This window comes from Passer montanus, unplaced genomic scaffold, assembly GCF_014805655.1.
Source record: "Passer montanus isolate IOZ18808 unplaced genomic scaffold, ASM1480565v1 scaffold18, whole genome shotgun sequence".
In the NCBI taxonomy this organism is placed as follows: Eukaryota; Metazoa; Chordata; class Aves; order Passeriformes; family Passeridae; genus Passer; species Passer montanus.
Genome location: NW_024365381.1, coordinates 4100017 through 4119034, shown reverse-complemented (window position 1 = coordinate 4119034; position 19018 = coordinate 4100017). Strand labels below are relative to the sequence as shown.

Genomic DNA, 19018 nt, shown 5'->3' with positions numbered 1-19018 from the left:
TAATTTTTTAAAATCAAGTTGGCTGTTTTTTCTTCCCTATAAATCCTAATGAGGTTATACATCCTTTTCAGGGCTGCTTCTGCTTGTCCACAATAGTGTGATCTGACAGGTAGTATGTTGCACACTAGTATCTTGCATCCTGACCTCCTTGTTTTGTTCTTTCCCTGTTCCAAGCCTCCAACAGAAAACTAGTCTAGACTGAATTGCACAGTGACCCGGAACATTTGAACTTCTTGAATTACATTTGCACTGTCCTAGTAAAATGATTGCATTCTTCATCTGACCAAGCTCTGTCTTGTAGGTAGGCTGAAATTGGTGATTCTTTGCTGTTTAGGATTTTTCAGACTCTTTGGTCTACTTCTCTTTTATGAGGAAAATTTGTTGCTATCAACAGATTACTTTGATCTAGAACATCCAGGCAGCTGTATTCCCAGAATCCTTCTTAGTTACAATGATACACAAGTTTAAATTAATTTAGAAATTAAAAGGCAGTATTCTGGAAGGAAAATGAGGGTCTGTCAGTGGGAAAGAGCCCCATGTCTTGTAATTAAAATGAGTATCTTGTTTTATGGATCACATAAGCTATTGTAGGAGGAGAGAACAAGAGCCTATGGAACAAGAATTGAATAAATGTTTAGAGAGGAGCCATTTGATGAAGCTCTTTATGGATTAATAATCTGTTTGCATCTTTAATCACTTAGACGACTCAAAAAAAAATTAAATTTCTCAGTTTGTCTCATGACGTGGCAAGCATGTGCTGTTGCTGAAGAATTATGCTCCTCCAGTAATGGACATGCATAAATTCAATTACTGCTGAAGACACTTGTTTTTTTCTTACATTCAGAAAGCTACACTTTGTTCAAAGACCTATAAAATTGTCTGATATTAAAAAAGTAGAATACTTTCCTGGTATTGATGCTTAGATCAGAGTACTTACTGCTCTGCCAGATATTGCCATCTGTGAGAGATGGCAATTTTAGTCTTCGATCATAAAAATAAAGTGAAAACCCTTAATGCAGTGCAATTAAGAGGGCATTTCAATGTTTGGACTAGACTGGGAGCTGTTGAGACTTCAAGGACTGTTACCAGAGAAATGTGTGATAAGTTGGTTTTTCCCTCAGGGATCTGAAATCCAGTCACCTTCTACTCTGTAAAGAGTAGTTTATGGCAGTATACTCTAAGAATAAGGTATAAAATGGGAGTTTGAAGGCAATGTGGACCTACTGTACTGAGTGTAACAATCTTGCAGATAGTAAGAATATTTCTGAGAGAGTTTGTCTAACACATCTTGTCATTGGGAAAAATTGAAATCTAACATGCTCTTACTAAGAAGTAATATTGCATTATTTGTTCACGGTACATTTTTAGTTGCTTACCTTTATTAATTTGTTCTAATTAATAAGCTCTAAATATCTAATGTAGAAATGTTTTTATCATAAGTAGGAGAATGTTATCTTTAAGAATGTATTATTAAGCTATTCTTCTGCCACATTACCATATCTGAGCAAAGGTAGACAACTTTTTTAGAAATGTGACTTTGTGTGGCTGTGGCTGAAAATGTGAAATGTCTGAAATATGATCATTCGGCACATACAAATACTTGTTTCTTTTGTGACAAGAAAATATTGGAAGAACCCTTGATTCTTTGTGCTAGGCAGCTCAATGAAGAGAAAGAGTTGATTCTTCAAGTAAACTTTCTCAAGTTTGTCATCATAATTTGATACTGTTTTGGAATGTTTCTCTTAAGACTTGGAATCATTGCTATTATTTTAGTAATGCTATGTGACCTTGTCTTTTTTTCAAACACAAAAAAAACAGTGATAGAAAAATATTCTAAGAAATGCACTTTATAAGAGAATCAAATCTGAAAATCAGTGTGGCATTTTGTGCTTCTCTGCTATCTGGGAAAGACATTATTGAAAGTTGCAATTTTTTCATCAGTATAAGTAAATAATGTCATAGATGAGTAGCATGAAATGCTACTCAGTATTTGTACGGAGTATGTGCAGAATTATGTTTGTTTTGCTCAAGAAGTTTAAATCCTCAATGAATTCTTATTACGGGAAGTGCAGTGCAAACACTGTAGTTCTGAAACAGTAATTATTGTGTCAATACTTAAATTTAAAGCGGATCACTTCAAAAAATTAGACGAAAATGTATACATTATTGTGTCAATACTTAAAGCGGATCACTTCAAAAAATTAGACGAAAATGTATATCAATGTAGAAAGTGAGTGGTTGGGTTTTAATGAATATTTTGTCAGGATTGCTTTAAATTTGTCTAGGCTATAGAAAAATTTGAAAATCATGAGTATGCCTTCATTAAATTCAGTTTTATTCACTGTTTTCTTTTTCATATGATTTCTAGCATCAATGTTATTTGGGCAAAAGAAAGATAAAGAACCTCACCATACCAACTTAATTTGATACAACAAATATCACATATTGCATTCTTGAGATTCCTGACAGTTTAAAATAATTTCCAAACCCTGGTGACTTTTGGAGAAGTAACAAAAATGTTGTTCAAGATTAAAGGAGAGTGGTTTCTGTTCCAAGTACAAAAAGAAAGAGTCTTTTCTTTTGCACTTGTGTTTCCAATAGATTGTTTCGCTCCAGTTTTTGAAAGTCTTGTGTTCTGCTTTTATGTAAGGAGGAGTGATTATAAGATCAGAAGAGAGGATTATTGGCAGTGCAGAGAATAAGAATATTTCTGAGAGAGTTTGTCTAACACATGTTGTCATTGGGAAAAATTGAAATTTGCAAGTATGTATTAGAGATCTTGTGTGAGTTTTTTTTGTACTCAGAGTCCATGCCAAGATTATCTGCTCTTAGAAGTAATAGCAGCATAATGATTTAGTAGTTTGAAAATGGGTATATGAAATTCTAAAGAAATTTTTAGTGGGACACAATTTACCAACAAATGTGCACGTATAGCAGAACAAGTGACATTGTTTCTTGCAGTAAATTTTCAGGTGAAAATTGTACACCTTTCTTGCCAAGTGACATAGTGGCCTACAGTTTCCCATTAGAGTAATACCAAATGAAATGTAGTAAATCTTACTTCCTCAACCATGCCTTTCTTTTCATACATTCATTATCAGGTGATTTCACATTCCAATAACTCATGTCGCTTTAATAATATTTGCTATAATACTTGTTCTATATTAAAAAAGACTGTGGCACTTTGAGACAAGATACCATTTTAAACAAAAAAACCTGTGAAAGCCTCAGGGTTTTTAATTTGTCTGTCAACAGATAAAATTTTTTAATTCATTAGTCACTTAATTACTTGACATGTACTTCAGTGTTATATTTTTCGTAACAGTTCAGGAATGATTACAAATCTTTTGCATCTTCACATGATACATTAGTTATAAAATATTTTCATTTTAGATGTGAGTCAGCATACAGGTAGGATGTGAATTAACTGTTTGTAAGGGTCTACGTTAAAAAAATGCAGACTTACTGATAAAATGTCTGCTTTTTCATCAAGGAACTTTGAGGTTAAAACTTTGTTTTTCATGCCTGTTATAATGCATATACATATTCAAGTACTTCAGATTACTGAATGTGATTGATATTTCAGGTAAGTGGTAATGAACATTTTTGGCTGTGTTTCCATGACTTATTCAAATATTACATTGAATAATTTTATGTCTTGATCAACCTTAAATGAAAATTGACTTTTTCTTACAGAATGATATTTTACGCCAGCACAGTATGCTGCAGGTCTTGTTTCTACAAGTCTAATTGCTGAAAAGCTTAATTTGATAGTAAAATTTTGGTGGAGAGTCTGATTTATAAATACTTTCAGGAGCTCTTTTCTATAAATACTGGACATTGCAAAGGCTGAATATTCAGTACTCTGAAAAGATGTTCTCTAAATGGTAAAGATTTGTAGTATTCTTTGGAGTTGAAGTCACAAGAAGAATAAAAGTAAACTGTCCTATTGAAAGTATTTTTCCTTTTAAAGTAAGTAGAGTTCACTGGCAATGTGAGAATGCATGTATGTGTGAGAGTATGAGAGTGTGTGTACATCAGTGCACATTATGCAGATTTCATAGCTATGAAATGTACTTTTGAAAGATGTAGTATATGGGAGAATGAATTATCTAAATGTTTATAAACATATCTACTTATCAGATTTGTTCGTGTAAGTGAAATTGACTTATTTAACTGGAAATTCTTACATGATTTAGAATGTGTAAAAATAAACAGGCAACTACCTTGCCATCACATTGTGGCATCTAAGAGTTAATTTTAGATAAATAAAAATGAATTTTTTTTTTCAAATTTCTTTGCAAGAAGACATAAGGTAGAGAAGAAGATTTGGTTCTAATGGACAAAATAGCTCATTTTCATTTAATACATGTTTTTCTTCCATAGTTCTGAGCCTTGTACTTTTGCATGTGGGAAAAGAACTAAAAAAGGAAAAGTAGGTATCACGTCATGCCTACAGCTTTACTTTCTCAAAAAGGACTGTTTGCTCACAGAATTACTAACAAGAATCGAGTTACTTACATGCCTCAGTGTTTGCCAGCATGTGTTCTGAAATACTTCATTAAATAACACTGCTTTGACAATACTCATATAGAAATAAATGAGACTAGACAATTCTTGTATGGTACTTTCCTAGAGTAACTTTCCTTAGTGGAAGTCTGTTAATGACTTGAATGACCCAAATCATGGTGTCTACCTCAGATAACCAGCGCAAGAGAGTTTGTTCAGTTTTGTAGGTGCTGTACTGGACTCCATGTCTTGTTGGTCTTCATTGTGGAGGAGTACCTTGCCATTTTAGCATCTAAAAGTTGCTCTGCATGGAGGCTGTGAGGTCAAAGCAAGGGAAAAAAGCCTTGTGTCTATATTCAAAAATTTAGTTTACATCTGGCTCTTACAGTTTGTTAAAGATACTATTTAAAAGAAGAAATCCAAAAATTAAATTCTGCCTGTCTGAGGTCAGAGTACAATGCAAGTGAACTGAGTTTCATTATCTAAACCATGAGACGTCTCTTAACTAGAAACATACAAGCTAATATTCCTTTGACCTTTCTCTTGATTTAGTAAGTGGTTTGTCTTCAGGAAGACATTGATTTGTGACATAATAATATAGGCCAGTACCTGCCTTCATAACCAAATACTATTTTTTTTTTTTCATTCTGAAGCATTTATACATGTTGGTAGGTTAAAATCCTAGCTTTTAAATCCAATCAAAGATTTGAGCTACCAGTTCTGGATGAATATAACTGCTCTTGATTGCAAAATAGTTACACATAAAATTACCAGCACTTAAAATATTCAGTGTAGCATCAGAACAGAAACATGCATGGTTACTTGACTGTTTTGTAGTTGTTCACTGGCATCTTGTTGTGCTGATGTAATGTCATTTATTCAATCTGGACTTGACTGTTCAGGTTAATTTTGGCTATTAAATTAAATAATCAGTCTTTGTGGAGGTGATTTTGTAAATAAGATTTCCTGAAAGAAGTGTCTGCGGGCAAGTTTCCTCTGTAATTATTTGAATATTTAAGAGTTGGAAGTCCCAAAGGTGAAGCAGACATTTATTTGAAACAAATTCTCTGCACAAAATGCAATTAAAAAAAAAATTCAGCTAGAGACTTTTGCTTCATTGTCAAAGTCTTTGTAGCCCTGTGGCTAGAGTGTAGGCCTCCGTTAACAGTTAACTCACTTAATAGGTTTAAAGAAAAAAAAACAGTTCTGTAGAAAACTCTTTAGGTAGCCTTTAAAATAGTGGATGTCTCTTGATTTTTATTTTAGTATTCTATGTTTTTTGATAAATATGTCTAACTATATTAGATTTTACCAAATGCCTACTGGGTTTAGTGTGACTTTTTTAATTGGATAAATGAATCAATTAATCTATATTAAATAATTTAGAAAAAAATCTTGTGAAATAGTGTGGGATCTAAAGTGATGTAGCAAGTTTATTGAATTCTGTGAAAATAGTTAATATATAAAATAAAGAATGAATTCATTAATGAATGACTTCTAATTAATAAGACTAATCATTCACTTTTTAAATGCAACTAAATGGGAGAATCAGTATATTAGGAAAACTTGCATTTATGATGTAGTATGTGGGTATAGAGGAAGATTTCTCCTGGTTTTCCATTTCTCCTGTTTAGAATGTAATTCAAGCCTTTTCAATACGCTTCTATTTTATATTAGACTTTGATAGTGATATTTCTGTCTCTTTTGCTCTCCTCCCTTTTTCCTTTGCTGTGGATGTGTGTATGTGATTATGTGCAAACAAACATATGCCTGCACCATCACCCTGTACATTTGGCACTTCTATGTAGGAAGAGGACCATATCCTAATTGAACGTGTTTAATGTGAGATTGCAACCAGATACTGAAGGACCCCTACACTGAATTAATAGATGGGATGTTTGTTTGTGTGTGTGTGTGTGTGTGGTGGGTGTGCTGTATTTCAGTAATTGCATTTGTAAAACTCTGGAAGTTAGGCCATCAGTTTTGCTTAAAGGTGGGTGGTAGGGTGCCTATGTCCTATGAAGGTCATTTGTAGAAATGTATCTAATTAGCTCTTAAAGTAGATTAGTTACGTAGTATTATTGCCTTGTATAGATACCATTATTCAGTAATTTACTTCCAAAGCAAGTTGAGATAAGGCCGCAGAAGACTTCTGAACTTCATAATGAGAGTGTTCACACAGGGATTTAATGTAAATCCATATTATGTTAATTCCCACCTGGTTTTGGAACTACTTCTTCCCAAGGAATGAAGGCATGAGATATATGTGTTCTGAGGTCCCTGTGTGGAAGACAAGAAAGTCCCAGATGATGTATAGTGATCTGCAGTCACTAAGATGATCTATGTGATTTGTAGCTAGTCTTCAGAGCCTTACCAAATAGTGGGTTTTCAATTTGACATAGAGTTATTATATCCTTATGTCTCAGGAATATTTCTTACTGTCTTTGATTACTTGCAGCTGTATCAGACAGACATATCAAAGCTTAGAAAAAAAATCACATACTTTGTTTGGAATCACTATAATCAGTGATCTTAGAATGCTTCAGAAATTATAAGGCAAAGCTCATATTTAAGAGTTTTCCACTCAAATAATGGTAGAAGCCTAAAGTCCTGTTACTAAGATATATATTGTCAGTCACCCACCTGCAAATATGTTGTGCTTTAATTTGAAGTTTTGCAGCTATATGGTAATTGTTATTTAGGCACAAATAACCTTAAACATTAATTTAAGTATGGATAATGATCTTCAGTTATTCACACAAGCTTTAAGAAGGATATTAATTGGAAAGACAATTTCATTTAAAGACTATATTTTATATCTGGCTCATAAAAAATGAACTCTATTGTGGCAAAGCTATGAAGCACACGTAAAAAATTGAATGTAGTTTAACCATTCTTCAGCTGTTTATACTTCATTTTCTTACAAAGATCTGTTCTACACAGTAAATTTTTAGGGATATTCTGCATTTTTCTGAATGGCAGTGCTCAAATTTTCTTGCAATACACATAAATAGACATAGGCATGGGTCTAGCACTTCATTTTTCTTTGTTAATATTTTGGCTGTTGTATGCAATATTTCATTTAAGATACACATTATTAAGGTGGTGAATAGTGCTTTGCAGTGATATGCTTAGCAGTAACCTTTACTCATAATGTGATATTGTCTGTATGTCTTACTTTGTTCAGCTTTCTCTGGCACTGATGAAGCCTAAGGCTGCTGTTTCTTTGAGTTGCTGATAATTTTTTATCTGATTAACTGACACATTTAGTTGAAATCAGACACAGCCCTTAGGCTGGGCATGGATTTAATTTAAAAAGTATCAAAGGTTTGCACTGTGTGCTGTTTAATCATCATGTTTATCAGGCAAAGAAAAATTACCGGAAGGACCATAGGGAGAGGGTTATCTTAAGGAGCAGTAACTTGGGAAATTGATAATAACTCTGAGGTAATTTACAGCTAACTTTTACATTCATTAATATAACATTTTCCACTAATAGTTACAGTGCATGTAATGTACTAATTAAATTGAAAACATTAGCACTAATTTTCTTTTTGCTGAACTCTTAAAGGGTCAGGTAAAGATATTAAAATAAGAAATCATAGAAAACCTCTGTACTGATACCACTGCAATAAATTTTTTACTTACTAGTAGAATACTTCTACCAGTACTATATGTTACAATGCATATGTAGTAATTTCCTCAGATTACTGTTACAATCATTAATTGAAAAATAAAGGCAAAATTAAAATAACAGTGTGCTAGTGTAAATTAATCTGTTTATCTTTCACTTTAGCTGTGAAGCTGTATGTTGGATTTGTACATGGATGCAACAGAGGTACCTTGAAAACAACAGCGATGTTTTGGAGCTTTCACAAAACTGTTAAATTTTTTATACTATTTCCTCATAGGAAGTGCAGCCAACAGTAATTTGTAATACACAAAGAGCAGCAATTTTGAAATGTGTTGTTCATTAAACTGTTTAAAATAATAAATAACTTTAAAACTAGGATACGTTAAACATAAATTGTGCATTTTAGTACAGTTACAGTTGCAAAGATCAGTTAGCTGCTCTAACACAATTGTTTATGAAAATTATTGTCTTGTCCTCTGAACAGGAATAAATTAACTGTTATAACAAGATATAGAATAATTGTAATGTAATGTGTAGTTTCACTTACTGTTAAAACATAGCTAATAATAATCTTAGGTATGTAAAAAACTACCAAAAATTGTCTTATTTAGTTGCTTTTTAAAAGTTTATTTTTCTACCTGCCTTTTGAAATGAGTACTTTTCATAGCTCTAAAGGGGAAAAATAAGTTCTAAAATGTCATATGGAAAATAAAACTTTGTTAGCATCTATGTACATTTGGGTTTAGCATCTGGTTTTATGTGCACATTGCTTATGTTGTGTTGTAATACATTGTGACAGAGGATATTGTACTGAGTATAAGTGCTTTCTGAATTATCCAAATATTCCAGAGAAGCAGTTTATTTTTATTCTAGAGTAGCCTACGGCAGTAGAAACATTAGTAAAGTTTAACGTAGGTAAATCATATCTTAAATTAACACTATATTATGCTTTTTAAAATAAGAATTAAAAGATCCACTCAACCCAAGAAAAAAAAACACCTCTTCATATTGACTTTCCTCAGATGTTTTTTCTGTTATCTGTTACTTTTTATATGATACAGGATGTAAAATCTTTCCTTCTGAATTTTCCCAAATTCACTTCCTCAGCTTTTGAGTTCAATGCTGATTCCTGATATTTGCCTGCAGATGTCAGCTTGGTTTACCCTGCAGAGTGCAGTTTTGTGAAGCTGCTTTTAATGGTACCAAACCTGATCAGATTCCACATTAAAAGTGACGGCACTATTGATCCTGGGATGGATTCTCTGCTAACCATTATCAACTCTTAGTCAAACAAAAGGCTGTCTGTTTGCAATGTGTCCAATAACTCTTTCAATACCAAAGAATAAGTCCAGGGAAGAAGTAGCTTTTAGTTAGTACTCTTTGCATGCTTCAACTGCTGAGCTGAATATACTGTGGGACAAGGCTTTATATAAACTTGGTCCAGCTGGGGAGTTTAGACCATAGTTTTTTTCTGTTCTACCTCATGCTCAATTCTTCTTCCTTACAAATCTTCTTATTTCTTGAATTTGTGCCACTCCAGCCCTCATTGGTTGAACTGGACAAAATAGGGGGATTGAATCAATTCCATTTCACTGAATTTAGGTACTAATTCTCCCATTCTCCCCATTCTGAGCACTTCACTGCTCAGCTTGCTTGGTCAAGGCTTAACAGAACTTCTGAGATCATAGAGTAGGCCAAAAGAGAAGGGCAGGGACAGGATGCATCAACAGGTATATAACTGAAAATTTTGTTGTAAAATCTTGCTGCAAACTTCACAGGATTTGGAACAGGTCCAGAAAGTAAATCTTGGTGTGTAGTTATGATCAACCTTGATCAAAAGAGGTAAACAACTTTTACCGAAGTCTAGGTGGAGTAAAATTTAGAAAAAGAAAGTTCAGCGTGTTGACTGGGACTCAAGCAATTTAAAAATGCAAGATCTCACAAAATACTGGAACTGTGTGCATTTCAAAATGTTATATTCTCTGTGGATTTACAAGAAAAAATAAGTGCCATTTGTTGGCTTAGGTAATTTAAATGAAACAGAGAAAATGTGTCTTTGAAAACCTTTTTTTTTGAAACAGAATTTTTAAAAGGTGATGTTGAGTAAGTTTCCTGTGAGTTTTCTTGTTCTGGTGTTAAGGTAAAAAAAGTCATCTCACACTCTCTTGTGCTGTGTACCATGGAAAATGCTAACAATTCAGTTAATTGCATGATGTATGTTGCTGATAATTAGTTGTAGGTGGACTAGCTGGAAGCTGGAAGGAATTTTCAGGATATCTGGAAAACTTCAGGATAATCTGTTACACCTGCTACTTTTCAGCTACCTTGGTTATTTCTTCTCTAGAATGGTACTTGAGTCAAGTAGACTGCATTAGAGTAATAACCATGTAGTTGGTCAGCTGAGCTGCTCCCTTCCGTGGAAGAACTGAATTCCATCCTATTCTCTTCCATATGCTGGACACAGAAAAAATAATTATTATTGGTTGATTCTGCAAGTAGAGATATTGAATCTCTGCAGCTTCAAACATTATATACTGTGTCATTGATATTCCATGTCTTTTTTCAGGACAAAGAAGGAGTTGAGGGTGTATCTGTGGGAGCGATTCTTTCTGACTACCAGAGAGTTCGAGTGGAAGATGTGTAAGAAAATACTAATCTTTTTCAGAATACACATTCTGAAGAGTACTTGTCTGTTTTCTAACTCAAATTTAAAGCAGAGACAGTTGCCTGATTTCTCATGTTCTATGATACCAAATTAATTCTATTCATTAATATAGGTGTTTCTTTTTTTTCTTTTATTTTTCTTCCTTTTTTCCTCCCTGAAACCATGTGTTCATTAGTAAAAATCAAGTAGAAGCTATACCAGAGGTTTTGACTGCTCTTCAGATCTCTCTTCATCTGTTGAAAATGCTCAGAGATTTGGTATGAAAATGGTTGAGTCGGTTCAGTTCTTTGATTTGAACAGGAAGCTCACTCAGTTCCAATGACTACAGTGTTGTGGTCAAGTCCCTCTGTTTTTCACCAGTGTTTTGATATAGAGGAACATTCTGTGATTTGTTATTAATCAGGAGCTTCCATTTGGCATTCCTATTGTGCACAAATGTCTATATAAATTGTGATTCTTTTAGGAGTCTTAATTTAAAAAGAGCATTATGGAATGGTAGTTATGTCTGTTATGTAGGCCATATTTGATCTGAAAAAGATTTTCACTTTATACATCTGATGAAATGCAAAACCACCTTGTGTCAAAAATTAATTGTAGTTTCATGATTTCATTAATGATTTGTTGATGATGAAAGCAACTATCTGGAATTTTTTATGAGCTGTAAGAACGGTTAAATTAATGCTATGCCAACTCAGCTCATCAAGTTACAGAGCACATTTGTTTTCTTTACAGTTTACATAAATAAATTACAGTCAGAATTAACTTCTTTTTCTTTTACTTTATACTTAAACATTTTAATAATTGCCTCACATATTAGTAGGTAAAAAAAGATCGCTTTTGCTGATTGTTTTACGTCTTTACCACAGCTAAGAGAGTGACAGGAAATCACAGTATTTCAAACAGGCATGATTATTTCTGAGCTTGTAAAGTAAAATACTTCACATTGATCTGTAGATTTAACCCTTGCAATAAGGTTGTTTTATATGAGCTATCCCAATTAATTAAGCTAATTTTTTTAGCTGAATTTAGGCACGTAAGTAACTACATTCAGAGCTGCTAAATAGTTCTATTACAAAACTTAGTGCTCTGTTAAAGCATATCAAAGTAATAAGAAAACCAGTCAGATTATATGGGTGCTAACTATGCATTTATATGTCAACATTAAACATACATTTAACTATATAGCATTCCCAGTCATACTAGTGGCTCTATCTGATGTAGGGTGGAATGCCCATATATGTGAGAAAGAGCATGTTTTAGGAAAAACATGATGATTGACCAGTAAATGTAAATCTTAAAGACTCTGAACTAGTCCCATAGTTAAATGTTTAAGTTTTTCAGAGACTTTGCACATTTAATCACCAGCTCATGATTCTTGACAATTTACAGAAACGTTACCTATCAATAATACAAGTTAGTGATTCTCTAATTTGATAAACAATCAAATGCTGTGTATCAAATACTGTCTATATATGATATGTATCAAAACAAATTATTAACTTTACAGTAACAAGTTGTTAATTTGTATCACAAGCTATATATGTTTTCCTGAATTATTCTTTTCCTTGGGTGTTGATCCGAATCACAGAAACAAATTCAGCTTATTATACTAGTGACACGTGCCACATTTATCACAGAGCAGTAACTTTGTCCTTAGCTGTGTTCACAGAAGTGATGACTTCCTAAGGTGCTAATTGCTTTTGTGTCCCAAAAGGTTTAGGAACACATTTTGTACTGCCTTAACATTCTTGTGCAGATCTTTTTACCTCAGTGAGTTACGTCTTATGTAGATGAATCATAGTCAGAACAAGTTTATTTTTTTAAGTATATATTAGACTTAATGTTTATAATGAAATACATGAATAGTAAAGTGTTGAAATTATAGAAGAAAAATTATTTCAGGATAGGAAAAGAAATTTTCATTAATTTTACATTAATAATACTGTGTAAAAGCATTATACTTGGCTTTATCCAATTTTTTTGTTTGTTTTTAAGGTGCAGAAGGCTTAATCTTCAGCCTTTAGCTTACCTCTGGAATTGGAACCAGGAAATACTGCTTAAAGAAATGATATCATCTAACATTCAAGCCATAATCATAAAAGTGGCAGCATTTGGTATGTACTCAGATTCTGAGCAATATTGTCTACTGAAATTTCCTATGTACAAATCCACAAAATAACAGAGAAAAACAGAAAACAGAACTTTTGTTGCACGTTTTAAGATATGAAATTTTAATATCAAGAAAATTATAAAAAATGGCTCAATACCAGTCATGATGTCTGAATAATTAATTTAACAGGATGCAATTCATTCTTAAAGGAGACATGGAAAAGCTGGAAAGTAGTTCTTCCTAACATAGTCATTAAATTCCTTTCATATTTTTTTTGTTCTGGTTTGGTTTTGATTTGCAGTAATGATGCATGTATAATTCAGTAGTTCACAGTATTGTCATTTATAGATGATACAGGCTTGTGACTAGACAATATTATAAAGCAACCGTGAAAGTTTTAATAGAAATACATCAAGTTAATATCAAACAAGATATAATTATGAGGCAAAAATATTCTGTGTAACAGCAGACTTGGAGTTGGTAAATCATAAAAACAAACAGAAAAAATTTATCATTGTCTCTTATTTTTTTTATATTTAAAATGTAGTTGCTTAGCATACCAGAAAGTCCATGTCTGTTCATTATCAGGTATATAAAATGAAGTTATAAAACTTGAAGCAAATCAATATGAAAGTTAACCTATCTGTTTATTGCTTGAATGTAAAGGTAATGTCAAATGAAGTTTTATAAGAAGGCTTATAGAATGATGTGCTCTAAAATCCTAAGGAGCACATGAGAAACATGTAAATAATACAATATATTGATTTCAGGCCCCTATGCAGTTTTCTATTTCAGAGTAGCAAATAAGTTTTTAGGCATAAAATGTGACCAAAGGACCTTTTCTTTTGAGGTTGACTATAAACTTGTGGTCCACTGTAGCAAACAGCGGTTTGTGTCATACAAGTGGCATCAGTGGTTAAAGAAGGATATTTGGAAAATAGTGTTGCATAATCTTTCATTAGAAGTCCAATTTCTGGTTTACTTGGGCAAGTTTCCCATCAAATACCTAATATCTGTTTCTCTAAAATAATGCTTTGTAATAAAGTAATTTCTCCTTAATTGTTAACCAAGATTTGAATTACAATTCCTTTAGACTGGATGGATTAAATTAATTTTTAAAAATTAATTATTTTTTAAAAATTTATTTATTTCTTCCTCTTTATCTGGTATAGTTTCTAACTAGATTTTACATTGTCATTATGATGGTCTGGCTCTATTGTTCTCTAGGATCTGCTAGGGCTGAGAGCAGGATTAGAGTGATTAGAAATGCCACATGCCCTCATTCATTTACAGGTAACAAGCAATGTAATTTATTTGCATTTTCCTGAATTTTGGAAGGTCAGTTACAAATATATAGGAATTGAATACCATGTTTTGTACTACAAAATACTTGGTTTTAAATTGGGGGGCAAAAAAAGTTTCTAAAATAATTGTTTTCAGGCCATGTAAAGTATATTTATATATTTATGTTATATTTCCATAAAATAGAATGTGTTCGTTGCTTATACTGGCATGTAGAAAAAAATTAAGTCCACATTTGTGCATTTGCATATGTAACATGTTTTTTCATATCAGAATTATTTTTTAAAGAAAATATATTATTTAAATAATAGATAAAAGTATTTCCCAAATAGACATCATTGATGACCTGTCATGCCTGCAGCAAGATAAGCTTGTCTTTTGTATTCTACTGTCTTAAAAAAACTTAAAAAGCACTGGTTAGTGCACAAAGAGTGCTTTGTGGGCTATTCATTGGAAGAGCGAATACCATAAATACTTGTAGATAGCAATTAGATAGAAAATCACTCCGAGTTATTTTTCCTTTTTATTTTTTTGGCTACAGGTAAAAGAAAGATCTTATCAGAGTCAATTTCTCACCTGCCTCAGGCAGACGTAATTAGATGTAAGCAAATTTAATGGAGCTTTTGTGCTCTGGGGCCATTCTGTAATGCTTTAATAATTGCATGCCTTATTAAAGTGGATTTAAGGTATGAAGGCTGTTTAACATATCAAGTGGCAAAGAAGATAAGATACAGTTTAACTTTTTGCCTTTTAGATTAATAATCAAAGCTAAACGGCAATGAAAATATTTAAAATAACAGATATAAGAGTCTGAGGGGTAATGCATTAGGTGATACATTGTACAGTTGTTAATGCAAGAAGCAAATCTGTAACCTGAGCTTGACATTCATCGGCACTGGCAAACCTGTACACCCGCCTTGTCCTGTTTTCCATTAACTCAGTGCCGGTATTGACAAGGTAAAAGCCTGTCGTTTTATGTAGAAAACACATAATTATGCAAGAAAATGAGCATTAGTTTAGTACATTTCCCTAAATCTACCATTACAAATTAATACCATAAACCTTGCCAGTGGCAAGAGTTTTCTATCTGAGAGTAGTGTAGTTTTCCAGATGGGATGCCAATTGCTCTCACTTATATGCAAAAAAAGTATTGTTAGCAACCTTTTTCACATGCCTTCTGTTGATCTATAAGTAGATCAGCTTTCATTCCTTTAGAGTGTATTTCAAAAGCTTTAATGATGAGAGAAAAATATTCCATGATCTAGCAGCAAACCTGAGCACTATATATATGTATAAAAGCTACTTCTGAATATTTATCTTCAGTGCCATTTTCTTGCTGCTAAAGATGCCTGTATGATACATCATACTTTTATCTTTGAAATATACCCCTCTTCAGTAGAAATCCAGAAATTCAGAAATAGGTTACTCAGTATCAGCTAAAATCTAAGCTATTACTGATTGTTTTTAACCTGTGTGTGCCTGAAATTCCAGTAATATTTCTTGCTCATGTGACACATCGTAATATAGCACTGTGTAATAGAACAATTGTGTAAGTATTGTAACACAATCAGAAGATGCATTTTTGATCTCTTTCCTTTTTGATCTCTCTTCCTTTTTGGTTGTGTTTTCCAGATTAACTAATACTAATTAACTTGCAGAGTAAGCATGTAACAGATTCAACTTTAAATCTTGGTAACTTTATATTCTGGCCTTAATTGTGCCTCATTCTGAAGCAAATTGTTTCCACTGGAGTAAAAGGTGTAATACATATGTGGAAGTGAGGGAAGGAGGAGGGTTACATTTGGAAGAAATCTTTTGAATTTCTTACAATATGATCCCTAGTAAAACTTGACCTTCAAGTTTATTTACTTTTAGTTTACTTCTATAGTTGTTGATACCTAAATCTTGTTAGGTATTGACACTAAAACTTAAGCACTTCTATACTTTTTAAGATATGACAAACTTCATTTTTCATATATATGGGAATATACTTGAAGTTGATTTTATTTCATGCAGTTAAAGTAGTTTTTTCCCACAGTGTTTCTAGATTTTCTTGACATTTTGAAAGTAGCATTTTTACTGAATAAGTTTTCCTAAATGCACACTGTTGGCCTTGAGAATACAGGGCTATGTGGAATTGCTTCCTCAATGTTTCAGTCAAAATTAGAATATAAACTCACATTCCTATCTTTTAGGGGATTAATATGCATTTATTTGCTTTATACATTGCAGCTTCTTCCCAGTTTGGTTATAGTAAACTAATCCTTAATTATATAATTTAATACCTGAAAAAAGCCACGTTGTTATTATGTGGTCAGATAATTGAAACATTAATTTGAAAACTAAAAACTCTGGTAAAATGATTAAATTATGTTTCTAAGTTCTAGCTGCTCTTTGGACCACAGGACAGAAATTGTACCATAGCACTGTTGAACTGTTGAACAATAATAAAAGCTGAAACTTTGAATCAGGGCTGATCAGTCTGCATATGAAATAGAGCTCTTTTATTTCACAACTGCATTCTTTACCTTGTAGGTCCATCTGCTGTGAGTGCCTATAGACATTCTACATTCCCAGCCATGGGTAGAGTTGAAATCATAGGGTCTGTGGAAACTTAAATTTTGAAGTGGCGTGGGCCTTAGTTACTTATGCATGCTATTTCCCAATGGAGTAATGAGTCCTTAGGCAGCCAGTGCTATCTCAAGTCTCCTGACTTGGGATTCCTGTCTTGGAAATCCCAACTTCCTTCACTAAAACGAGCCATCTGTAGTAAGTATATTTAACATTAATCTCCTTTGTTGTGAGAAGATACTGATGCTTGCTTCCCATGGTTTAGAAAATTGGTATACTCCTGCTATTCATAGAATCCACTGTCCTGATAGTTGAGGGATGTGAATGTTTTTGTATATGAGTTTTTAACTGAAAAAGAGAGGACATTGATTCTTTGTATAATGAATCTATTGTTTAAACCCAGCCACCTAGATGTCTGTGTTGCTGTTTATTTGTATCTAGTGTATAGAAGTGAAATCCTGGCTAACTGAAATTGATAGCCATATTTACATTACTTTCCACACAGGTAAGTTTTACATGTAAAGAGCTACTTTAAAAAAGACCTAGTGCCACACAGTTCCTGGTTAAGCTCTGAAGGGTGCAATTTAGTGTATACATAAACTGATCTAATAGTAAGTTGCTGCCAAAAGGTCAATCTTTCCATCCCACTTCTGACTCTTCCAAACCGCAAGTCTGTGCTTGCTTCTGCCCTGGTAAGAGCTCCAGTGTTTTTGTGGTTGCCTATCAGCCACATTTTTTTTTTCACATATATTTGGGAAAGATCAGCAGGATCTGCTTTTTTGTGGGAACTTGCTCTGTAGAAACCACGGCTGCATGGAGGGCAGAGCTCAATTTCAATAGAAGGGTTATTATTAACCTTTCTATAAGTTGGCTGCAATGGAAGATCACATCCTGAAGTAAAATTGTTGGTTGTGAGTTTTGTCTGAGCACATCATTTGTGTAATGGAGAGGAACAGTGTTCTTTGAAAATGTGTTTTAATACTGAGCAATTTCAAAGTAATTTTGAGGAAATTGAAGGACCTTGTTATCACAGGGGATGATACTGGCTTCCTCCAAATATTTTTTTTAAAATTCTCAGACCATTCACAAACATAAGAGAAGGAATTTAATAACATTTTGTTATTAAATCAATATGAGATCCCAGTTGCTTTCTTATATATTGTAAGGATTGTTTACTTGCTTATTGCTAAGTAAATTAAACATTTACATTATTCTTAGCTGGTTCAGTTTATTTACAGGTAATCGTTCCATTGCTTTCTTCGTTGTGCAGCTAGCAAAAATTATCCTTGTGCAGTGTTGAAGTATTAGCTTGCTTACACATATGATCACTTTTAATTAATTGTAGTTTTTTTAGATTATAAATTTGATCAATTACCTATGATGTACTTTGGGAAAGATGTTCTTATTAGCCTTTTCCCCCTTTAAAATGTTGTTTCCTAGCTAGCATATGGTGTTGTGATTGAACTTTCAAACAAATCTTCTGAAACTTAGTTGGCTCTTTAGAGTTTAAGTGCATTTGACACTTTTTCACTAGGCTTGTTCCCTTGTTCCCTTTTCTACCATCCCATTTATCTCCATAATTCATATTATTTATGATAAAAAAATTAAAAAGACAGCACACCTGTTTGTTCACTAGACTTTGCAGGAAGAGACTTGGAAACACTTATAAAAACAGAGAGCCGTTTTATCTCAGGCCATTTTTTTTTCCTGGTGGAAAAGTTTCACAGAGGAAAAGATCAGCACAGATAAATGGAAATTGTATGCAAGACTGAAAGTAAAAAAAAAATAGCTTGGGATTTAAGATGTGATGCAAAAGAAATTAGGAAGAGAAAAGAGAACTAGTAATGGACTTAACGTAAAGAAAAAGTTTGATTCATAGTTGAAAGTTTAGGAAAATAAGATGAGAAAATAATCTTTGCATTTAGAATGGTACTTGCCTTGATGTTTGTATATGAATAGTGGATACTTTGTTACCAGTGTAAGATGAGGTTTCAGAAAGACATTTTAGTACATGCATAAAGTATAAAGAAATGTTTGAAAATAAATTGTGTTACAGAAAAGGAAGAAATGAGATTTTGCATAAGTCAGTTTAGAAACAAGTTAGAGAGAAATAAGATTCCCTCTTACTAACTGTGAGCATATACACTGGAAAATGGGAGGGATGTTGTTGTCATAAAAGATAACAGGGGCTAGAAGGAAAAGTAAGAGAATGTGCCTGAAAACAGAA

The 19018-nt window shown here is 32.9% G+C and overlaps 1 protein-coding gene across 2 annotated transcripts in view; it reads left to right on the top strand.

Annotated features, from left to right (window-relative positions):
* DPH6 (diphthamine biosynthesis 6) overlaps nucleotides 1-19018 on the top strand; it is a 188078-nt gene that overhangs the window by 29428 nt on the left and 139632 nt on the right. For both annotated transcript variants that reach the window (XM_039705473.1, XM_039705472.1), the window contains exons 4-5: nucleotides 10710-10783; nucleotides 12804-12922. In XM_039705473.1, coding sequence (XP_039561407.1) covers nucleotides 10710-10783; nucleotides 12804-12922 — 193 coding nt within the window. The remainder of the gene's footprint in view (nucleotides 1-10709; nucleotides 10784-12803; nucleotides 12923-19018) is intronic.